Raw genomic sequence first — 24,622 nt, 5'->3', positions numbered from 1 at the left:
GGGGTCCGGTTACCGGGCCGAACGGTCTGAACAGTTGGCCTGTTCTAACAAAAAAATAAAAAAATAAAAAACGGTTCAAACAGTTAACCAGCCGGTTCAGCGATTTGCTGACCAAAATCAACAGTTCTGGAGAAAAATAGAACCAGTCAGGTGACCGGTTCCCGGTTTTTTCCAGTCTGACCGTCCGGTCCCGGTCTGATTTTGAAAACCAAGGTTTCAATGATTCGCTTAAAGCATTTTTGGGTTTCATGTGAATTGGAATTATTGCAATTTAGTAGTTTATATGGCATTAAAGTCATTAACTAAGGTGATGCCATTTTTTGATAAATTGGAATTCACTCGTTAAAACTTAATTTAAGTTCGGCAAAATATGTTTTAAGTTGCAGAATTTTTTTTTTTTTTGAAAATGCACATTCAATCCTATTTTGCATTGTTTATGTGACTGTCATTGGTTGGATCTAAAACAAAACTTCTATACTACCAAATCTGCCTCTGCCCATGTTGTAAGATTTGAAGGGATAAAAGAGATTGAAAAATCCAGGGTATATTTTGAAAACTTAACTGGAAGTAAAGGATAAAAGAGTCATAAGGTATATTTTAAGTCTTTGTTTAAATTAATTTATGAAAATTTATTTTTAAATCTTTTACCCCTAATTAAAAATATAAACTTAAATTTTAAAATAAATATTTTAAAAATCTATTATCTTAAATTAAAATACACAAAAGCTATATAAAAATGCATTTGGACAGGGAATGAATTACAACAGGCCTGGGATATTTGGCGGGCCACAAATAATAGCTTAAAAGGACGGGGAGCAGTCAGGAGAAATGTCCATTCCTTGCCTTCACCAAAGCAAAGCTATACGGTAACCCACAGCCTGCGTTTGGACTTCGGGGAATAATTGATCAAGTTCTTTGTTATTTGGTAACTGATTAGGTTAAATTGACACAAATTAATATTTCACAGAATAATCAAATAATTCTAGCAACGAATACAAGCACTACGTCCATCGAGTTCCAAGCATACTTTTCTTAACTGAAAATCATATCAAATTAATACCTATCAATATATAAAGAAAATATATGACATTTATATCAGATTTCATCTCTAAGAATCCAACAGTGGTCGTTTTTTTACTTAAAACAGAGAAATTTGGGTGCAAAACACCGGCCTGGAGTGAAGACAGGATGCCCCATTTCCTTGGCACAACAAAAGTTTAATTATGTTAATTCAGTCATAAGTCAGCACTGAGCACTTTCTTGCCTTGACACCAACTCAAGCAGCAGCGACCTTCCTACCATCTTCAATGAAGAAAATAGCAGTTTCTGGCACCTGAAAAAAGGTAAAAAAAAGAGACATCTGTTTAACTTACACCACAAGGTCCATGGTTTGGCAATCATTTCAAGAGTTAGAACCTCTTTAGGCATACCTTTCAATTTGTCTCTAATAAAAGTACTTGGTAATTTGTAAAGTTGAAAGACCATCCATTTTGAATAGACTAAAAAGGTAAATAATTAAAAAATACTTGGCTCCTAGAGGGCATGCATCCTACCATAGCCATTTTAAACACTAATTTTAGGTTTTTGTGTTAGGGTTTAGGGGTTTATAGTTTAGGATTTATGGGTTGAGTTTAGATTTTAGGGTTTAAGATTTAAAGTTAGGGTTTAGGATTAAGAGTTTAGATTTTAGGTTTTAGGGTTTAGGATTTAAGCTAGGGCTTAGCATTTAAGGGTTTAGAGTTTAGATTTCAGGGTTTAAGGTTTTGAAATTTAGGGTATAGATCTAAAAATAGGAGGTGGTAGGACGCATGTCATCCAACGTGATAGGAGCCAAGTATTGCCCCAAATAATTATTATGATGTCTGGACCTACTAACAACCTGCAGTTTCTAGGATGCAACTAATAACAAACAAGCATGTTGTCTCCTCCCTCACAGAGCCAAATCTAAGGTGTTGTTGGTGCCTCACCATATTATTTTTTCCAGTTCTTCCCTCAATTGGACTACTCAAGGACTAGATGTCAGCACTAAACACCGTAACCTTGACTTACCATGCCACTTTTCAACCTGACTCAAAATAGCCAAAATCACAGTCAACTTTTTATGCTTTACACCTCCAAGGATGGATTTGACCCCTTTATTCAATAATATAGCGTAGATATTAGGTAATGCAAAAAACCATTTCATACTCTAATGAATCTAACAAAAGCCAACACGTAAAGGACTATATTTTCTGCCCAATTAATGACAAATAGCAAGACTAACAATTTATGCTGGGGTTTCTTATGAGAAATGACAATGGCTCTGAGCCTCTGACCAAACCATGGTTCTACTTAATGTAGCTCCAATTCTCACATCCAGACATGAGTAACCCTACCGGTTTGGTGATATTGCCCCTTTAGTACATATTACATGGACCCTTCACGGCCCTGAACAAATGGCATCTTAGCACGTGAACACCCATCCTGACAAGACACTTGAAAGGACATTTTCTTCTTGCTGATTCCCTAAATCAACAATAAAAATCTCAGGGTCTTAGACAAAAGACTGGGAATTAATTGTAAATTGGTCATGGTAAACAATCATAACCATATCCATGTAATACATTCATTAATGGGAAATCTATATAAACATTCTGCAACTAAACATTAAATCCTTGGATATTAATCACAAATCTGGCATTGTAATTAACCAAAGCATTCTCCAAGTAAAACATGCATACCATGGATTAATTGTACACCTTAAAAAAGGTCATTACCCAATTTTGGTTCCAGCCATCTGGGGTCTTGGGATGGGTGGATTGGATACGGTCCTAACCTGTGGCATCTTTCCACGCAACTTGGCCACTCTCGGACTCAAACCTGTGTTTCTCATGCTTGATAGCTTGATGCTTTACCATTACACCAAGTAATGGCCCCTACCCCTTAAAGCCATCGATAGAAAGTATAAAAGAAAAAAAAAAGTATTATAGCATTACTGATCAAAAGAAGTATGATAGTGCAGTAAGGCCTTCGAAAAGATATAAGAATGCTAAAGCTCGGAAGTAAAGGATTGAAATGAGTTCTAGCTAACAGTTTTTCTGATGCAAAAATGATAATCACCTTTCACTATGTCATGCTTTAATGTAGTAGTGGTCCTAAAAAAATATCTACCACACCAAGTAATCAGCATAGAAAGGAAAACAAATAAATAAAATGATTTCGCATTAGCATGTCATTAAATCACCTGAAAATGCTTTCACAATGTAAATCTAACCAAAATAGTTTGATGGTTAAAGATAAGCCCTCATCTATAACTGCCAAGATCTTTCTATACTTCCAATCCAAAATAAATAAATAAAAAATAAAAAATGAAAGCAAATGCAGAAAAGACACACAAATGGCCTTCTTTCATCATTAAAAACCCCTTTATTACACCCCCTTTCACACACACCGACAAATGGCAGAAGGAACTTTGTTCCACAAGATAAAACCTCCACTACATTGTGATAATAAAGGTCATGAAAGAAGAAAGAATCTAACATAAGATGGGCAAACCCATCCAACACTAAAAAGAGTGCAAAGGATTCCCATGATGCAGAGAAGCAAGCAGAAGAGGAATAAACTATTAACAGATTTTTCTACAGCATCATGTAAAATGCACATGTTTGGAATTGGAATGCCCCTATGGGTCATATGTCCATTGTTAACACTTCATCGAAGGAAGCAAACTACATGAAAGTTTCCACTGGATTGCTAACCCCAAATTCCAGCTAACTCAACATGGTCAGCCACTCCTCTAGCCAAGGAACCATAAAGAAGACCTCATTGTGAAATTGACCTTAGGGCCCTTTCAAGCAATAACATCCCTTTGATCTAGCCAAATGTGAGTAACTTCTAGCTTTTGAAGTAGAAATATGATTCATCAACCTCACCATGTGTCCAGGTAATAGATACCCAAATGTCGAGAAAAAAAAACTAAAAAGGCAAGCTACTTCATCTTGTAGATAGAACATGGTAATTGTAATTCAACCAAGGCTTCGTTAGAAACTAGTATAATGTATTTACAATCAAGAGATCTTGTGCAACCAAAGTCAGAATTCATTGCAATATGAATGAAAGTATCAAACATAGCTAGATCAAAGCTCGTTGGTAAAACAAGATGTCATGGTTTGCAAGGAAATGTGGAATAGCCAGGCTCATCTAGTAAATTGGTAAAAAAGATGAGCTGGTGGAAAGGAAAACAATCAAAATAATGTGAATGAAATTATCGAGAGAACACATTGCAAGCGGTGGGGTGTGAGACTAAGAATCAATCCTAGCTTTATACTTGGGCTCCACTGTCAGAGTCAAGTCGAAAAGACAGAGATAGAAGAGAGGAAAAAACAAACAATTTGGTGGGTGTGTCACCTTGTGTTTGTCGCCACCCTAAAAGAGATATTTATATTAAAGAAAGTAAAAGGACAAATCTGCCCTTAGTGTACAAAAGAAAGAGTACAGAAAATAGATGTACAACAAAAAAGAAGTAAAACTACAAAAACAGCCCTGCGGCTAGATTTTCTCACTGTCTCTACATCCATAAGCCATAGAAATTCTAAAAGGGCAGAAATAGTGGCCATACTTCAAAGAATGATGCTATCAAAGTCTGTTTTCCTTGGGAATGTGATTGTAGAGAGATTCGAAAGTGATGATGGGTCAACTAATGAATGGCAGCATTGTCATCTGGCAGTTTTGATCCATCTTGAGGGAGACAAGAAACTTGGGTAAGTATATTACTCTAAGTATGGGTGCAACTTAGGCAGGCTTGGGTTGGGGAATTGCTAAAATTTCAATGAGCTCAATCCGAAAGCCGGGATCCGCTGCAGTGTAAACTCTTCATATCAGGTACCTGACATCACCTCTAACTCTAGGCTTTCAGTGGTTCAAATAACTGCAAATTCAATGGCAGACAACACTGCAAAGCAAGGAGTGATTAGACGACAGCTTTTTTGGGGACAAATGAGGGATTAATGTAAATCTAAAAATAATAAGGAAGAAAATAGAGTTTTTGGGATTGGCAGTTGTTGACTAATTTATTGGGGTGCTCGGCATTTATTGAATTGAAAATATTGATTCTTTTACCATGGTCAATATATTTCTTCTGCTATCTATAAAAGAAGGCATCACACTCCCATCTTCAAAACATATCCATTGCCTCAGATTCGGCACCATTAGAAAACTTGTACAAGCCCATGATCATGCGATTTAGACATGCCAATTTATATATACAGGTCCATGATGGAAATCTTTATTTAAGGGGTATTTTCTTTCATAGATTTTTTAGTTAACACTGATATCAATTTTTTGGTTTTTAAGTTAAAGGGTTCACGTTTTGTTTTCTTACAAATAGGTTTTAACAAAACACCGCAAGCAGTTTCTTCTACTATTGAATGCTAAAAGTTTAGCCTTTTGACTTTGCTAGTCCCTAGGAGAACTTCTGAGACCACTTGGTACCACCCTGTGGGAAGTTTTCCTTAACTTTCTTAAAAAACCAAGGCTTAGGGCATCATCAAAGTATTTTTGCATTGTTTTTCAAGTTTCAGCTTAATAGAGAATTTTCTATTGCATCACAATATCATACGTACCATAATGTGTACAATGAGGTGCCATCCACATAGACAGATACTAACACATAAGTAGGTACAACATAGAGAACATAAATGCTTTTGAAATCCAAATCTGTAGATTGATCATAATGGTTTTATACTGAGGTTATTATCTTTGGCTAAATGACATTAACAATCAAGTAACTCTATATCACCATATGGTCCATATCCTAATAATTTAAGAAAAAAGCATTGAATGAAGGGATAATATGATTTAAAAACTTTGATAAGGGTAATACTAACCAAAATAATATTCTGAAAATAGTACATGAAACATATTAGAAGAGATAATGGTCAGAAAAAATTACATCAGGCCAGGTCTCTGTAATGAACTCCACAAAATCATAAGCTATGTCTCCTTGTACATCAATTTGCTCCTTTTCAGTTGGCCCCTAAAAATGATTTATTCAGATTTCAATCAGATAAATAAGAAATTGAACAAATTTATGGCCAAGAGTATCTTTTAATGTAACTTAATTCTTTTGCACCTTAACAACAGATGCTCCTGTCGCAAATTTCTTCCCAAGCTTCTTTGAAGCATCACTTAGTTTAACACCTGAAAAATAATTCATTAGAAGTTGAATTCAATAGGAATCAAATCTTCTAATAATCATTACATTTTCCCAATATGCAATTTGATCATAAAGTTAAAGGAATGGCAACAACAATATGTTGCTCACCAAAGAGGTCCAGTCCTTTCACAACAGTGACACATTTCCGCTTGTTGCGCACAATCTTTTCAATAACAACTTCTTGCTTCTCCTGCAAAAGAATCACACCCACAGTGTCACTTTCCTATTACTAGAACTAAGATAAAGCATAAATTAATGGCAACATCCGCTCAAGGTTAATTACATCAATGCAAATAGGCAAAATTCAAGAAACAACTCTGAATGCAACTACATAAACTTTTTTGGGGATGTAAGGTCATTATCTCAAATCATAAGCCCTACAAAATCTTCCACCAGAAGTAGTAACGACCAAGTGACTCTAAGTGCTTGTATCAAGTACTCATCCATCAAATGTTAACATTTAGCACTAGAACAGAAAACATTAGCAATAAAATAATTAATTAAAGACAATTATTTCAACATTAACAATCACAATGCAGGCTTGTAGCAAATAATTAAAAATTAACATAAACAATTAATAATAAAATTACAGCTTAACAGCAAATACCAGAATAATATTAAAAAACAATTAAGACGATAATAGCAATACAAATATTAAACAACTAAAAGTAAAGTATAATATAATAAAATGCAAAAAAACAATGAAATAAGAATATGATAAAATAAATCAGGCCCCACAGATCATCAACACCCACCCAAAAATTCTTTTTTTTTCCCTGTAGAGAAGGTGAGGTAAGTGCAGTCCACAAATAACGGTCATATTTATAAGCAAAAACATGATTTTGTACATATATGCTGAAAAAGGACTGTACCCTTAAAGTAAATAACATATATGTTACAATATAGTACACTCTCTCTAGCAAAATCCCACCTCAGCAGGCCAAGAAAGCAAGCTTGCATATTATTGCTATCACATAATTATCACAATCATCATGATGATGGTAACAATTATGCTTATAATTAATGATTACTTGTATCAGAGGATCAGTTATTTTGATAGTAAAATGAAATTTATTGGAAAGGAAAGAAAGTGAATTAAGAAACATCATATGGGCCCAAAAAAAAAGAAACAAAAGGGCAGGGGGCAACAACAAAAAGGACCATTCCTGTATCTCAGTACCAGTCACTGTACACTAAAACCCCATAATAAAGAAAAAAAACAATACATCAAAGAAATCAATCCAATGCAGACATAGCCAAGGAATTACCAATCCAACCCATCTAACAGAATTGGATATCAATCAACTCTCCAATAAATCACCCCTTATGGCCCAAGGCACGAGGAGAGGCAGATCCAGATGAAGCAAGAAGAAAGTCATTGAAAAGAAAATAATAGTACATAAATAAATATGGAAAACCATAGTTCTAAAATAAATTAAATGTTCTAAGAATCATATTGGCTCAAACCAAAACACTTGAGCATAATATGGAAAACCATAGTTCTAAAATAAATTAAATGTTCTAAGAATCATATTGGCTCAAACCAAAACACATGAGCATAACATATAGGACAAATTCAAAGTAAAAATGAAAGCAAACAAATATGGATCATGCCATGGTGCTTCAGGCATTCAACAATTCAAACAAGTGAAACTCTCATCATGTTTGAGTGGCTAGTGTGATGTTAAATGTCTCACATTCCGAACCTTGAGAAGTTGGGCCTTTATGGAGGTGGAGGGCCAATGTTACCAAAAAAATCTTGCCTGTTTTCAGGACTAGTTATTAGGTTGAAATATAAATCCTTCTACCATGAAGACAGAATTAACAGAAATAGTGCATTTAACCAAATTGACCTTGACAATAAAATTGTAAGTTTTGCTGCCACTAAAATATATATGCTTTAAAATTAACAAATCACCTTCATTTGTAAACACCAAATACTGTCATACCATATAAATTTTATTTTATTTTATTTTTTCTTAAACCTGTTTTCAACTTCTCATTCGCACCTTACTGTTATGGATCAACAAGTATCTTTTTATTGATAACTTTTAATTTTATTAATGCAAATTGTGTGGTGTGTACAAAGGTAAAATTACAAAGACCAATCTTTAGGAAGCCTTGGCTGCTGAGGCCCCTTTACACTCATCTTTATGATTATTTTATAAAATAAAATATCTGATGATCCCCATTAATCATCCCCCGAAACAACTGGTCTATACACCCAATACGCATGAACTTTCATATTGGGTGTTAGCTTATAACTCTTTTTAGTTTTCTTTTTGTCTTTCAAAAATGATTGAGGGGGTCTGTTTTAGGCCTGTCTACCCCCTGAAACAGTTAAAAATCCTCAGAGGCCCTTATTTTGTGTATTGGAGGCCTGCCAATACGATATGATATGCCTGATATGGGGCGTATTGTATCGAAATTTTGAACCTTGGTAACAAAAGGGTGAATTAGACTCTTGAAAGTTTTAAATATCACTTCAGTCATTAAAATTGATGAAAAGGTGTTAATGGTGGAATAAGTAGCTTAACACCAAATTACAAGGGGCGAGTAAGTTAATATTGTAGACCAAGGAGAGGTCTTAGTACAAGTAATTTACCCTAAAAGAAAAAAAGGAATTGGTGGTTATTTTTGTAAGTTTGTTTAAGTTCAGTGGATTGGTTCTAGTAACAAGCTTACAAAAATGAGTTAATGACAAACACTTTTAATCAGTGTATCAGATGATATCAGAAGCACTTCATTTACAAGGCTATACTTTCTGAACATATCAAACCCGGTGCAAGAAAGAACCATAAACCATCAAGAAGACAAGTAATTTGACAGGGAACATCTGCATCAGGATATGATTGCAGAACCATCAAAAAATCATTGTCATACCAAGTAAATGACAAGGTCCAGTAATTAAGATAGTCTGGCTCTATTGGAAAGCAGTGTATTGTTTTTAATTTAATCTTATGAATAATAGACGTTACAGTTACTGATAAAAAATACTGAAGATTGGTTACCACATAGACTATATTACAATCTCAACAAATCATTAAAAATGATGATTGTTTTCAACAAACAGACATCAGGGATACATTTGAGTTCTTTAAAGTTTAGATATCAACTACCACTCCAAATGGCACTCTGCAACTGGCATGGCAATTGAGAACAAGAAGGTATTGGCTCCGGCTGTACCAAGCAACTGTAACCATTATGTAGAATGGAACTCCTGCTCCTGGTATAGTTTATAGACTAAACCCTTTTCATTTTCCACCAAAAATAAAAAGAAAAGATGGAATAACCAGATGCAATTTTCAGAATCACAGAAGCCTCAAGCATAAGAAATGGCATGCAAAACAAATAACAGCATAGGATGTACAAATAGAGTGTAAATCAACTTTGAAATCGGCTGAGTCAAATTAATGCTCCTAAAGGCTATGAGATACATATTAAGCTAAAAATGGATCTGTTGATTAATTATTTGACCATTAACTAATTGCCATGAATTGCAAGACTCTTACTTTCTTCTTTATCTTCCCACCAGGAAGTCGTTTTACTTCTTGCTTAGATGTTGAGGTACCCCCTGCAACAATAAAAACAGAAACTCAGGTGTTAGCTTGACTTCATACTTACAGAAATTTATGGTAAAGAAACCTAAATGGCTAAACCTTCTTCAAATTTTGATTTCTCCAACTGCCCTATCTTACATGCACTCCCTGAATGGCCAAATTACTGCCAGTCCATATGTTTGGACTAAGGAGGCATTGCTTGGTGTAATTGTAAACTCTTAGATTGACAAGTATGAGAACACAAGTTCAACTCTGAGAGCAGATACTTAGTGCAGGAAAAAAATGTCAACGGTTAGAAACATATCCAGCCCTCCCCTTCCAAAACCCCAGATACCTGGGATCATAATTGGGTAATGGCCTTTTATATTTTTGGACAGGATAACCTGACATGGAAGCAGGACTGGATCAAGGGGATTATTCTCTTTTCCAGGTCTATAATACGCAATTATTAAATCTGGGGTTGTTAGGACCGAATATGGAAATGGATTGTAAACTTGTAATAAAACAACCAGTTATAAACAGTCCTAATGGTATTGTGTTGTTTGCATTGATTTATTTTTCTACATTTAATTTGTTCTCTTTTTCATCAATTATTTGAATTATTTATATAAACTAAAAACAAAATACAAATTAAAAAAATAAGTAAATCCACCAAGTTCCTCAAACCAAATTTATTGGGTGTATCAGCTAGAGTCCAATATTTCATGCCTGTGTCAGGTTGCAACAACTCCTACATCCATGCATAACAGTTCATACAGGATCATTGAATTATGAAACAAATCAGGGTAGTGACACACAAAGACACATTGAAATACAAATACAAATCCATAAAATCCATCTATATTTATTGTAACAAGAATCTCGTAAAAGAAGCAGAAAATACACACAACTCACATTTCAATACCAAGGGCATTAGCACAACAAAAAATCATACACTACAGGACTTGGGGAAGAATTTGAATAAGCTTGTCCAAAATCAGCTCATAGTTTTTTTCCTAGCAACAATAGATGTCAGTAATGACCAGTAATTATCCTTTAAAACATAATCGACCCAATGGTTGATGGCTAAGATGTGTTTAAACATATAACTAACGAATACTAAATTGATGGTGTAAGTGCATGCCTAAGGCTTTCGCTAGTGGAGATTGGGGAAAAGAGAAAATGAAGATGAATCGTGCCAGGGATTGAATTAGAGTAAGAAGAAGATGAAGGAGAAAAAGGGCATCACGTCAGAGAGTGAGAGAAAGACAAAGGCATTTGGGCTTTTCTCCTGGTTGTCCCATGCTTGCAAGTAATTGCTTATCCTCAACGCTCGAATGCAAGTTTATACACTCACGCACACGCAGGTGCGTCCAAGTTTCTACATCCAATCAAACGCATGGAAAACACCCGCATAACATCAGCTGAAACCTTGATGTTCAAAGAAAACTAGCACTTTTAAAATGATTTAATCTTATTACACAAATTGTTTAGTTTGATTTACAAACATTTAGTCTTCAAGTATTCAGTACATCTCTTAGTTTTTCCATGTCTAGGCTATTAATTTAGTTGTAAAATTAAGAAAAAAAAAAATGAAAGGGGGGATCAGGTATCGGTACACACGAGATCATTAGACGAGATTTCCAAAAGGCAAGAGGGCAAAGATAAACAAACAAGAAATTTTATTAGAAAAGAAGAACAATAGAAGTACCCGAAGGAGCTGCCGTAGTAGTTCCATCACCGCCACCGGAAGAAATTCCAACCGATTTGAGCTGCTCAGAAACTTTATCAGCTTCCTTGTCATTGCTGTCTGGACATTAACGATAATAGGATAGCGGTGATTGAGGTTTCACCTTTCCAGGAAAAGAAACCAAATAGAAAAAGTTAAGAATAATAACCTTTGAGAAGATCGGGGTATAGTTCAGGAGCATTCTCAATCAACCACGGCTTGCATTTCTCAAAATCAGGTCCAAATTCGCAATACTCTGCAGGGAGACTGCAAACCGGACAGTATAAGACGCGAACTGATTGGGGTTTCTCCGCCATTGAAACTCACTCTTCTGCTTAATTGAACACTCGTTGCGATGGTGATTGTAACACACTCACTCTTCGCTGTAAGAATATGCTTTGTCTCTCGTACGCCACTATTTATTATGCCGCGATCCTGTTTTCCTCCTACGAAACGCAGCGAATGCGAATCTACTATTCTACTTCACTTTTGCTACGACGCGTCAGTTCATCTGCCCTTAGATGCTTTCATTTCGTTGTTTTAGCACGACGCTGTGACACTGTTTAGCGCGGCACAGACTGTTCGACGCTAGAGATGAATTTCTAGACCGATTCCCTGCAGCGTAAAATTTAGACCAGACAAAAATTTGACCCGACCCGATAATCCGATCCAACCCAACTAGATAAACAGGGTTAGTTGGCTGAATATGAGAATGACCCGACCCGGAAATTGGGTTGGGTTGTATCATGAGTCAACTCACTGACCCAATTGTTAGGTCTAATTGGGATGATCTAGAAATTTCCACTTTGAAAATTTCCAATAGGTACCCTGTACTTTAAACTGAGTGATAGTTTAATACTCGAACTTCAAATTGTGACAATCTAGTGCCCAAACTTTCAGGTGCCACAATTTAATACCTATTGTTAATCATCAAGTATCATAGGGAAAGACACAAATTCCCTTCAAGTGTCTTCTGATTTTCTTTATCAATCATCAGCAACAACTGTGTAAAAAATGTCCTTCCCAAATTTTCCTTAGAAGACTGATGAGTGCTGAGATGCGTTTAACTCAAAGACTAATGACTCAATGTTTCTGGTTGCCCTAAACTACTGTTCACCGCCACTGTTCATCCTCTTCAAGCTCTCGAACAGCGGCCGTGCATAATGCTCCCTACGGCCTTTATTCTTCCTTCCTTTTTTTTTCTCCTCTCTCTATGGGAATAGTTGCCGTTTTACAATTTTATATCCTCGTGGTTCTGGCACGTAAAGCTAAGCTGGTAAGCTTTCTGTGATTGTTTAGGTAGCTTAGGTTAACCACATTAAATTAAAAGTCAAATGATATGTATCTTTTTGGCCCCTTTAAATGCAGACTAAGAGGTCCATTGAGAGCATTATGCCATATGTTGTCCTTGGACTTCTTTATGCATACCTTCTATACCTCTCCTGGACACCTGATACCATACGGTTGATGTTTGCAAGTAAATATTGGCTGCCAGAGGTACATACTTAACTAGCATATCCCTATGATTTTCAAGAAGTGTATGTTATCAGAAAGGAAAAAAATAAAAAATAAAAGGAAAACTAATCTTGGTTGTCATCTCCAGTTTCTTTCTTGGTGATAAATCTTTGCTCATTGCAGCTGTCTGGTATAGCAAAGATGTTCTCAAGTGAGATGACTTTAGCTTCTGCATGGATACACTTGTTGGCTGTAGACCTCTTCGCTGCAAGCTCTCTCTCTCTCTCTCTGACATGGTGACAGAATGACATGATAATGAAAATGTATTTTGATTATACCCATAAAAAATTATTTCTATTGAAATTCTAACTTCCCTCATTCCTGCAACTATCCAGGCAAGTGTATCTAGATGGACTGGAGAATGGGATTAAGACCCGGCATTTAGTTTCTCTGTGTCTACTGTTTTGTCCAATTGGAATTGTTACTCGTGATCACAAAGACATTGACAAAAGGAGCTCAGGATAGTGAGCAAACAATGTAAAAACAACACTATTAGGCAAAATGCTTGGAACTTATCATCTGAGAATTCAAATTTGAATTTTTATTCATTGTCAGCAATAACCTTTCTTCTCTCTCTGTTTTTTCAACAAATCTCTAATTTATCCTTGAATATTTACAGAATGGACCAACATATTGTATTTCTTCTTGGAGTTGTATTCCAAATTCCTTTTTAACTTTTGCCTTAACCAAGCCAATGAGTTCAAGCATCTCTCGGGAATTTGAGCTGCCGGTATTGATGAAGAAGTTAGCATGAACTTTGGAAACCTCTGCACTGCCAACTCCGAAGCCTTTCAGTCCAGCCTTCTCAATAAGCTCCCCTGCTGAAACTCCCATGCCAGGAGGATTTCTGAACACCGATCCAGTAGTTCGTTCCCACACAAGATGAGACCATAACCTCCTGTAAATAAAATCATATCCCATTGGCATCTCTGAGGAGAACAATGAAGAATTCAGGAAACAAAATTTGAAATCCTTGTTACTTTCTGAGGTATGCTTGTTGACACTCCTTTGCTGATGCTGAAGGCAACAGACGAAATGTTACAGCCACAATTGCTGCCAAATCTTGCATCGCTTGAAAGGGTGACATGCGGTACCCAAAGGCGAGATCACTTCTGTACAAAATTTGATGCCTCCCATCCACTGTAACGATCTCAGCTGTATCAATGGCATTGGCAGTCTCCTATATAATAAACATATAAAAGATCATAAACCCGCACTGGTGTGATCTCTTGAAAAACAATTCCAAGCAGGTCAGAGCAGGATTACCTGTCCATTGGCTCCAACGTTCATGTAAGCAGCTCCACCTACGTCCCAGGAATCCCAGAAGCAAATTCCAGACCAGAAAACCCTTCATTAGTGCACTACACGCCTAACCGATTGAACTGGTAGCCACTTCCTACTCTGTAGACGCCGGGTTAACTGTATCAATGGCATTGGCAGTCTCCTATATAATAAACATATAAAAGATCATAGACCCGCACTGTGTAATCTCTTGACAAACAATTCCAAGCAGGTTGGAGCAGGATTACCTGTCCATTGGCTCTAGCATATTCATGTAAGCAGCTCCACCTACGGTCCCATGAATCCCAGAAGCAAATTCAAGACCAGAAAATCCTTCATTAGTGCACTGCACGCCTAACCGATTGAACTGGTAACCACTTCCCACTCTGTAGATGCCGGGTTCAATCCTCTCTAGGAAGTCAATCCGGTTCAGAATAACACAACCTTCAAACCTAGAATCATCGAAAAGATAATTGGAGCCATTACCGACGATAATAAAAGGGATGCAGCGGTCACAACATTATCTGTCGTTTAGCGTATGGTCTGGACTGTTGAGAGCTTGGGCTCTGTTTCAAGAAGATGATGAACAATGTGTTTTATTTTTAAGGATACTTTTGACATTTTCAAAAGTCTTAAATTGCACATGAGGTCACATGATATATATAACTGATGGTCCCATAACGGTAGGCACTAAATTGTCGCATTTTGAAAGTTCAGGTACTAGATTGTTGCATTTTAAAGTTTGAATATTAAATTGGCACTCAGCCTAAAGTACAGGGTACCTATCGGGAATTTTCCCTTAATTTTTTCTATTTAGTCTTTACTCTTTATTGTTTACTCTTTAAATTGTTACTTGTTCAAGTTTTTCTATTTTATATTTGGAATTGTAAAATTAATTCTTTTAATTTTGGCATTTTTCATGGAGTTTTTCTTTATTTTTTTTTAAATTTCAGTTATTTTTTTAGATAACCCGAATTGATCCATGGGTCAACCCTAACCTGAACATTTAGGGTTAGGGTCTAGCATTTGATAACCCAACCTGAAATCAACCCAAAGTGTCTTGACCCAACCTGAACCCAACCCACCCAACCCAATTGCTAAGTCTAGTAAAAATCCATACAAAGCAGGAGTATAAACAAAAGGGAGAATTTCTTAAACTACCCCTAAGGTATACCCCTACCTTTTCAATATTTTTTAAATTTACTGTTTTTGACAATTGACTAGCTCTACCCTTACCGTTGCCATCCATTAATATTGTGTTAAATTCCGAATACATGTCACACTATGTGATGTATAATGTTTATTAAAATCCAATTTTACCCTTCACTCTCTTTCTCTCTCTCTCCTCCTTCCCCTTCGTTCTCTCCTATTTCATCACTGCAGCTAGGGGTGGCAATTTTTCATCCAACCCACTGAACCCACCCAACCCGCCCATTTACTTGGCAGGCTGGAAATGGGTCTGATCACCTATTGGGTTAATTTAAATGGATTGGGTTGGGTTGTGGATAACCATTGGATTAACCACTAAAGATATAAGTAAACTTGCTCATCAGCACCTACACCAGTAGTAGCAACATCAACTGGAGCAACAACTCCTGGCTTTTTGGTCAAACCAATACAAAGAAATTGAGCATATATACCACTGACTTAACGAACCACAGCCTTCCATTGGCAAGGATCAAGAAAATCATGAAGGCTGATGAGGATGGAAGACTGATATCAACAGAGGCTCCTGTTGTATTTTCCAGGGATTGTGAGATGTAGGTTCATCTTGGATTTGGCACTACATTCATGGAACCGCACAGAGGAGAACAAGCATAGAGCATTCCAGAAGAATGACTTTGCTGCAACAATCACAAGAATTGATATCTTCGACTTCCTGGTGGACATTGTCCCCAACGAGGATTTGAAAGATGAGGTACTTGCCTCAATGCCCAAGGAGGAATGCTGCCTTTTGGAGGTGTCCTGCTGGCCCTCTTCATATTTATTACATGCCTCAACGTTCACCGCAGGTTGGAATTCCTAGAATGATCACATGTAAACCTGTGGTGGATCAAGCTTTGTATGGACAAGCATTCCCATACATGGCTTAGCAAATATGGCCAGAACCGCCACAGCAGCAGCAGCAACACCACTCTCATATTCTTAAGTTGGAGAACAAAGTGAAAAACTCGTCATGTTAGCTACAAATTCGGTAAAGTTTGAAAGTGCTACTATCAACATGTTCATTTTATGTTTTGAGAAAACTAGTCCGAATCATGTTCCAAGTAGTAGAGCATATTAAGATACATTATTGGCTGTTCGACTGTATTTGGATTCTCTGCAACATATTCTGCATGAAGCAAATATGAAAAAGGTTTATTGACATCAATGGTAGAAAGAAAACAGCAATTAATGGTTCTTGCAGCTATAGTAGTTAACACAGTGAGGGAATTCATGCAAGTCTTTTGCATTACTAATTATCCTGAAATCCGGAAAACATCATTCCTTCAGGAGCTATGGGGCAAGCATCTTCCTCTTCACTCGAGTTCTCGAGTTTGAAGGTTCAACATCAGATTCCTTCGGTGAAGAAAGCACAGACTTGGTTTCAACTTCCACCTGTAGAAATCGAATCCATCAGTATCATGCTTAAGACAGACCTTTGTACTGACAATTTAGTAGCCAATTATATCTTCCTTGGTTTGGTGAGCTCTTATTCTACTAACATTTGAAGAGACATCAGAATCTTGAATGAAGAAACTTATCTGCTTTTGCACACGATGGTACCTGGTTACGAATATCCTTGTCTGGCTGCAGACCTGCCCTTGTGAAGTCCAACACCACTGAAATTAATTCAACTTGATGTGAGGTATATCCATGATCAGCCCCTTCTATTATGTGGATCTTGTGGTTGTGTATGATCTTGGAAAATTCCAATGCATCTTCAGCTGGCACAATTTCATCTTGAGAACCATGAACTGTCACGACCCTGTAAATAGTTTCAGAGATGATTCAATACACATGGGTAATGAAATATAGATGATCGACATAACCTCTTTTGTTGGTAGCTAGAAGTTCGCAGTCAAAGGTTAAGCCAGATGAAGTTTTTAATAAGAAAGCCTCTGCCCATGTTGAGTAAATAAGGTTCCCTTTGCTATTATAAAATAGTTGGAGAAGTTTTGAATCTGTAGAAATTATTTTATTGCTCTGGCTCTTTCATGGTCAGAACTTTGTTTTCTGCCCTGCTACATACAGGCAAAGGCATCCTAAGGAAAGAAGCCTAGTAGTATATATGCTTTTACTCTGATACTGGATACCTGTTCAAAGGTGCTTTAGTTTGTTTCGTGGAGAGTATCTTGTGAACATATTATTCAGGAAGTACAACGGGAGAGTACTCTGGAGTTCCTTGGACAAAGTGGATAAATTAGGCAGAAAAGAAAGCATTTATCGTTCAAAGCTCTTCTGATAATGTTTATATCATCTTCAAACTAAGAAATTAGGATCAAATCATGATTCCTCATAATTTTCTGAACTTAATATTGTCAAAGCCTAAGAAAATATGATAAATATTACAATGGCAAAACACATGTTCCAAAAGACACAAAAGCAATTAGAAGCACTAAAGGAATCAAAGGAATGCATATGCTTCTTTTCTTATGGTTGTATTTGGTTGCAATGCAAATAAATTTGCACTGATGCAAAACCATGGCAGTGCAAATGATTTGAGGGTAAATTCTGACCTACTTTTGTTTCAAAATTTAGCTTACTTTGTTTGATGGCAGTACAAATGAAGTAAATTAAGCCATGAAACAGAATAGAGTAAAATCCAATACAAAATTAAACAAGAATTTGCATATTTTAAATTTGCACTCCCATGCATTAAAACTAGTGCAAATAAATTTGCACTGCAACCAAACATGACCAGGAAATTCTTAGATTGAAAATATTAAATAATTGCTTACCTGTTTTATCCTAAACATCAATAAATCCATCTTTCTTGATTCTTTGCAAAAAATCTTTACCCAAGAGACCTTCAATGCCTCTCTCCAGATTAAAGCGGCCAGAAACATTGATAACAGTATGTACATCAGGGTACCTAGAAGCATACAAGAGCACCAAGTTTCCGCCTGCAAGATCCTTGTTCAGTAACAGCAAAACAAGCTTGATGGAAGACAACACTGAGCTGTTCAGATGGATTTCTGAACTACATACTCTTTCCTTCATCTTCTTTTTTTTTTTTTTTTTTTTTTGGGGGGGGGGGGCTGCATCATTTTGAAATACAAGGAAATAAATGCCCGCTCTTCCTCTGAAGATCAATTGCATTATATTTAATACTTGTCATACTTATTTTCTGATACAGGCACTCATATCATTTCCAAGACCTAACACACTTGTGTTAATGACTTGGGGTTGGCCACATGAAATCTGTTCTTCTACAGTTCTACTCCACTCCATCAAGGGGCCACTCTGTTTACATCATAGGTTCACAAGCTTTAACTATTTTTTAATTATCTTTTGATAGGTCAAGCTTTGTCAGCCAGAAATTGTCAACCTTCGTGTGAAAAATGGTATCATGCTAAAAAATACATTCTATTTAGATAATATGGTATTATGATTTAGCTCATTCAGTCTTAAATCTTATGTTACCATGAAAACACTCATGGTTTGGGGGCATATATTTTTCTCCCTACTGCATCTTTAGTCTTCTCTGCACAGCATATGAAGAGGTGTAGGATTGATATGATCCAAGGATGCACTGGTAACAAATTTGATGAAAACTGGAAATGAATTGATATTTTCCAGAGATAAAATCCACTTTTTGGGTTTGTTAGGCAATGGTGGCTCAAGGGAAGGTGGATGGCGATTTATCTAGAATTATAAGACTATGATTTGATTAGGAAGCTAATGTAGGGCTGAAATTCCTAAAATGTTTGTGCCAAAAAAGAAATTGCTACAATATGTAGAAAATTATAGGGAGAGAAAAAAAAAAGTCCAATATCTGAAGATTGGAAAGGAATTTATTCAAACCATATTAAAGGAATGTTTAAGGTGGATAATTAATGAAGGGGAATAAATTTGGAGAGGTTCTTAGGTGATTAGGCACAGAAGGACGAGAGATCTCAAATTTATAGACCATGATTATGTACATGCATGGTGAAATGTATCTCATTTTCCATTATCAGAAGTTCGTATTGAACCATTCCAATACCACAAAAGAATATGAACAGTTTAATGACTTGCAAGTTCAAACCTAGAAAAAGAAGATGCTGACTAGCTCAGTTGGTAAGTTCTTTTGCTGGTTGTGGCAGAGACTTGGGATGTAATCCTGCCTTCACCAGGATATATGAGTTTGGGGGATGGCTACCCCCCATTGTGTAGCCCCATGGAACCCCAAAAAAACCAAACTGAGAAAAAAAAAAACCATTTTTCATCTGCATTTTCAACATTTTAGTGGAGGTAAAAAAAGTCATTTTCAACATTTTGCAAAGTGCTGGCTTCCAGAATGGCTAAAGTGATTTCACCTCTAATAGCTGAAACCCAAGGTGCTTTCATTGGGGGAAGATTGATTGTGGATAGAGTTCTCATTGCCAACAAAATAATTGACTCAAGGAAAAGAAGTGGGCATGCTGGGCTGTTATGTAAGGTGGACATGGAGAAAGCCTACGACGATGTAAATTGGAATTTTTTAGATTGCATGTTAGGAAGGATGAACTTTGGAGTGAAATGGAGAAATTGGATCAAAGTGTGCCTATCCTCTTCATCTTTTTCAGTACTGGTAAATGGGATCTCATTTGGGTGGTTTAGGAGCTCGAGGGATTTAAGACAAGGGGATCCTCTCTCCCCACTATTATTCATTTGTGTGACAGAAGCCCTATTCAGATGGGTAGAGAGAGCTTGATTTGGAGGACTGGTGGAAGGTTTCAAGGTGGGAAACAGGGAGTTAGAGATAGCCCTACTTCAATTTGCAAACGGCACTCTTTTTTTTTATCTGTGATGCCTCTTGGGAGCAAATCTGGAACGTGGTTTGAGGTGGTAACTGATTTACACATCAATATCTCAAAGAGTGAAATAATGGCTGTTGGGGAGGTGTCAAACCTAGAGTTATGGGCAGAGGATTGGGGCTGCAAAGTTGGAAAACTCCCTTCCAAATATCTGGGTATGCCGTTGGGTGAAAACTGTAAGTCCAAGGCTATTTGGGAACCCATTATAGAGAAAGTGGACAACAAATTGGCATCGTGGAAAACCAAATATTTGTCCAAAGGGGGCAAAGTTACTCTAATCAGAAGTGTGTTGTCGTCCCTTCCTGTTTTTTTACTTCTCTCTATTCCCGATTCCAGCAAGGTGGGCAGCTGTGTTAAAAAAGAAGATGAGGGACTTTCTTTGAAGGGGTTGGAAGGAAAAGTCAAAATGCCACCTACTCAACTGGGGAAGGATCTGCAACTCCAAGAAAAATGGGGGTCTAGGGATCAGGCCAATGAAAAATATCAGCACAGCCATGCAAGGAAAGTGGTTATGGAGATCCAGTGAACAACCGAATAGTCTGTGGAGAAGATTAATAGTGGCCAAATATGGGTCAAGTAGAAGAGAGTGGGATACTGAAGAAGTTAGAACATCTTATGGCTGCTCCCTTTGGAAGGCAATTCAAAAAGTTCAACATCAGTTTCTGAAAGGAATAAAATATGAAGTTGAGAATGGCCTCAGGGAGTCAGGGTGATATTTTGGAAGGATTTCTGGTGTGGAGATTGCCCTTTAATGACTCTGTTTCCTGATCTATTAGAGATCTCAGTAAACAAGGATGCATCTGTGGCTGATTGCTTGGAAAGACAGAATGTCAATGTATCTGGAACCCCCAATTCAAGAGATATTTAAATGATTGGAAGGCGGCTTCTTTGGTCAGGTTATTTCAAGTATTGGATGAAGCAAAGATAAACGGGAGTTGGAGAGGACAAAAGGAAATGGCTCTTCGAAAAATCAGGCACCTTCTCTGTGAAGTCCTCCCATATCTTGTCTAGGGAGGAGCCCTCTGCTTGGAAATCTGTGGATAACTGTTTTCCTGCTGTACAGCTTCTCATTGTATAGAGGCTTCCTTGTAATTTGGCTTTTGATTTTAATATTTACTTTACCTTGCACTCAAAAAATACCAGTGCAATCGAACTTTTGTCAAGAAGAAGGCTTTACTAATTAGATTGTAAATTCTCCAAAAGCCCCCATAACGGTTCCCTCAGATGTAAATAAAACCATGATTCTTTTATATGCTGCATGGACATTAACAAGTGTCAGAATGTGACACAGATCATAGGTATCAGACTTGGAAAACCAAAAATAAGTATTTGGGGGACTGACAAGTATACTTTGAAAAATTTTTAACATGTTTTATTTTATATAAAAGATAGATGATTGTTAGTAAAGAGGACAAATTAAATAGTAGTAAATTATCAAATAATACAAGATCTTTTTTTTTTTTTTGGTAAACAGTGCAATTCGTGTCCAGGTTTGGCCTAAAAATTGGTATTTTTAGTTGCATATTACAAATTCAACAAAGAGAATAGAATCCCATGAAGTGTTGTTTCACATTCACTGTTGGTCCACACATGTGGACATATGAATCATCCTTGGTTAAAGATATCCATGTAAAATAGATGCTTTTCTCTTTACAGCTAAAGCTTGCAATATTAACATATAATATATACATTAGCGCACCTTTACTATGACTAAGAATTGCGGTTATTACACGTTTAGCCCTAGAAAAGTGCTTGATTACAGAACGAAAATCATCAGCCTCCCTCCAATAATTGCCATACTGAAAAGAACCTTCACTTTCCCTGGAAAGAACATCATTAACTCAGATATTTTACTAGGGAACTATGGTATTTTCTGTTTTGTTAGTGTTGGGAAGAAATTAAGTTTAACGTGAAAAACTTATAGATAAATTCCAAATAAGATATCAACAAAAATAATCATAAGCCAAGTAAAGAGAGACACACACGATATTTAACGTGGAAAACTCCTTCAATGTGAAGGGTAAAAACCATGGGGCCAAGGAAACCCAACAAAAAATCTCCACTAATAACTTGAGGTAACAATTACAGCAACTCAAACACCACAATATACTCACAAACTTAGAGCAAATACAGATTCTCAAACATACAAACGAGAATACCAAAAGCGGTGAAAATAACAGTCAGAAAAACTTACAAACGCAGCTACTGTTCAGGCCACAACATGGAGACCTTCACTACTCCAAATCAGATCTCCACCGTTCCGATCGTAGGTCTGTGAGTTTCGAACAATCCCACCAAATTTCAGCCAAATCGAACCACAAATGACCCTTGATCAGAATAATTGATGAAGACTGCCGCGAAATGTTTTCTTTTCCCGAACAACTACGAGTTGCTTCTGTTCGACCTCAAATAACTGGCAATTCAGAGCTCCGATCAAAGATCCGACTGTTCAGAATGAAGAAAAATGAGTTATCCACTTACTATCCAAATTTCTGCTCGATCGGACGGTGGATCGGAAAGTTCCGGCCGTTTGATGAACTCTGCGCACTGAGAAATCTGCACAGTATTTCGATTTCTCTTTTCCTCTCTCTCTTCAACACGCCGCGCGCAAAAGAAAATCTAACCCTAGTTTTTGTTTTTCTTTTTTTTTTTTTGAAAAAAAACAGTTGGCTGAAGGAGAGTGGGCTATAATATGGGTCAATATCCCATAATGGGCTAGGCCCAACAATTCTCCCCCTCCAGCCCATGAGAGAAGGGAGACACATCAAAAAAGACAACTATGCAAATTTAAGGCCGACTGCTCCGGCACACAATTCAAGCTTCTCTCGAGGCACCACTTTTGTCATCATGTCAGCAGCATTTTTGTCAGTGTGAATCTTTTCAAGTTCAATCAACTTGGAATTCAAAACATCTCGAATCCAATGATATCTTACATCAATATGCTTCGATCTATTATGAAATATTGGATTCTTACCAAGATGAATAGCACTCTGACTATCACAATATAAGACATACCTCTTTTGAGTGAAACCAAGTTCATGCACAAACTTTTTCATCCACAGCAACTCCTTACATGCTTCAGTAATAGCGATGAACTCAGCCTCAGTCGTAGATAATGCAACACACTTCTGCAACCTAGACTGCCAGGCCACAACTCCCCCTACAAAGGTAATCAAATAAACAGAAGTAGACTTTCTAGAATCAACATCCCCAGCCATGTCTGAATCTGTAAAACTACAAAGAATAGGTTTCCCAATTCCAAAACAAAGTTTTAAACTAGAAGTACCCCGGAGATATCTCAATATCCACTTCACAGCAGTCCAATGTTCTCTACCTGGATTGGATAGAAAATGACTAACAACACTAACTGCATGAGCTATATCAGGCCTTGTGCAAACCATTGCATACATTAAACTTCCTACTGCAGATGCATAAGGAATACGTTGCATTTCTCCTTTTTCTTTATCACTAGAAGGAGTTTGTCTAGTACTAAGTTTAAAGTGTAAAACAAGAGGTGTACTTACCACTTTAGCCTTATCCATATGAAACCGTTGAAGTATTTTCTCAATATACTTCCCTTGAGATAACCACAACTTCTTGGCCTCTCTGTCACGAGTAATCTGCATGCCAAGTATATGTCTTGCTGGTCCCAAGTCTTTCATTGCAAAAGACGTACTAAGCTCATTTTTCAACATGTCAATTCTAGAATAGTTATGACCAACAATCAACATGTCATCGACATAGAGCAATAAAATGATGAAGTCATTATCAAAAAACTTCTGCACAAAAACACAATGGTCTGAGGTTGTCTTCTTTGAATCCCTGCTGGATCATAACAAACTCAAACTTCTTGTACCATTGTCTCGGGGCTTGTTTCAACCCATATAGGCTTTTCTTCAATCTACAGACATAGTCTTCTTTACCCTTCACCATGAAACCTTCTGGTTGCTCCATGTAAATTTCCTCCTCCAAATCACCGTGAAGGAAAGCAGTTTTTACATCCATCTGCTCAACCTCTAAATCAAGACTGGCTGCCAAACCAAGAACACTCAGATAGAAGACATTTTGACAATAGGCAAGAAAATCTCCTCAAAGCCAATTCCCTTTTTCTGACGACAGCCTTTGACAACTAATCTAGCTTTGTATCGTGGATTAGAAGTATTCTCCTCAGTCTTTAACCTGTAAACCCACCGATTTTGCAAAGCTTTCCTGTCCTTAGGCAACTTGACCAGCTCAAAAGTATGGTTGTCAACCAAAGATTTCATCTCATCATTCATAGCGGCAACCCGTTCTTTCTTGTGCTTAGACTCCATTGCCTCTTTGTAGTAATCAGGTTCTCCCCCATCAGTGAGAAGCACATATTCATTAGACGAATAGCGAGTAG

The 24,622-nt window shown here is 36.9% G+C and overlaps 2 protein-coding genes and 2 pseudogenes across 5 annotated transcripts; 2 read left to right on the top strand and 2 right to left on the bottom strand.

Annotated features, from left to right (window-relative positions):
* Positions 1–959: 959 nt before the first annotated feature.
* On the bottom strand, positions 960–12,070 carry LOC148842326 (translation machinery-associated protein 22-like). 2 transcript variants are annotated; one of them, XM_088958730.1, is made up of 8 exons: positions 11,631–12,065; positions 11,444–11,542; positions 9,706–9,767; positions 6,302–6,383; positions 6,110–6,177; positions 5,930–6,013; positions 2,376–2,505; positions 960–1,333 (listed from the first exon to the last, which is right to left on the bottom strand). In XM_088958730.1, the coding sequence occupies exons 1-7, from the start codon at positions 11,776–11,778 to the stop codon at positions 2,407–2,409; spliced, it is 642 nt and encodes a 213-aa protein (XP_088814856.1). In that variant the 5' UTR covers positions 11,779–12,065; the 3' UTR covers positions 960–1,333; positions 2,376–2,406. The 2 variants fall into 2 exon arrangements, with proteins under 2 accessions (XP_088814856.1, XP_088814857.1); XM_088958731.1 differs by lacking the exon at positions 2,376–2,505 and having other exon boundaries at positions 11,631–12,070.
* Positions 12,071–12,432: 362 nt separating this feature from the next.
* On the top strand, positions 12,433–13,508 carry LOC148842325 (protein MAO HUZI 4, chloroplastic-like; annotated as a pseudogene). The gene is made up of 4 exons (XR_016103034.1): positions 12,433–12,737; positions 12,830–12,958; positions 13,100–13,184; positions 13,308–13,508. The product of XR_016103034.1 is annotated as a protein MAO HUZI 4, chloroplastic-like (transcript).
* LOC148842324 (uncharacterized) lies at positions 13,240–15,312 on the bottom strand. 2 transcript variants are annotated; one of them, XM_088957017.1, is made up of 4 exons: positions 14,506–15,312; positions 14,243–14,420; positions 13,957–14,156; positions 13,240–13,874 (listed from the first exon to the last, which is right to left on the bottom strand). In XM_088957017.1, the coding sequence occupies exons 2-4, from the start codon at positions 14,264–14,266 to the stop codon at positions 13,571–13,573; spliced, it is 528 nt and encodes a 175-aa protein (XP_088813143.1). In that variant the 5' UTR covers positions 14,267–14,420; positions 14,506–15,312; the 3' UTR covers positions 13,240–13,570. The 2 variants fall into 2 exon arrangements, with proteins under 2 accessions (XP_088813143.1, XP_088813144.1); XM_088957018.1 differs by having other exon boundaries at positions 14,243–14,377.
* A 429-nt stretch (positions 15,313–15,741) lies between these two features.
* Positions 15,742–16,440, top strand: LOC148842323 (nuclear transcription factor Y subunit C-3 pseudogene; annotated as a pseudogene).
* Positions 16,441–24,622: the final 8,182 nt, after the last annotated feature.

The sequence above is a fragment of the Nelumbo lutea genome, chromosome 8 (assembly GCF_056320005.1).
Source record: "Nelumbo lutea isolate HS-2025 chromosome 8, American lotus-T2T, whole genome shotgun sequence".
Taxonomy (NCBI): domain Eukaryota; kingdom Viridiplantae; phylum Streptophyta; class Magnoliopsida; order Proteales; family Nelumbonaceae; genus Nelumbo; species Nelumbo lutea.
This window is presented reverse-complemented; position numbering and strand designations above follow the sequence as displayed.

What these genes read in the sequence shown, in the direction of transcription:
- LOC148842326 (XM_088958730.1), bottom strand. Translation starts at nt 11,778, where the DNA reads ATGGCGGAGAAACCCCAATCAGTTCGCGTCTTATACTGTCCGGTTTGC. An exon ending in GAAAGGACTGGACCTCTTTG is followed by an intron (nt 6,178 to 6,301) that starts GTGAGCAACATA and finishes ATTATTTTTCAG; the next exon opens with GTGTTAAACTAAGTGATGCT. An exon ending in CAGGAGCATCTGTTGTTAAG is followed by an intron (nt 6,014 to 6,109) that starts GTGCAAAAGAAT and finishes AATCATTTTTAG; the next exon opens with GGGCCAACTGAAAAGGAGCA.
- LOC148842324 (XM_088957017.1), bottom strand. Translation starts at nt 14,266, where the DNA reads ATGAACGTTGGAGCCAATGGACAG. An exon ending in ACGTTGGAGCCAATGGACAG is followed by an intron (nt 14,157 to 14,242) that starts GTAATCCTGCTC and finishes TTTATTATATAG; the next exon opens with GAGACTGCCAATGCCATTGA. An exon ending in CAACAAGCATACCTCAGAAA is followed by an intron (nt 13,875 to 13,956) that starts GTAACAAGGATT and finishes TTTTATTTACAG; the next exon opens with GAGGTTATGGTCTCATCTTG.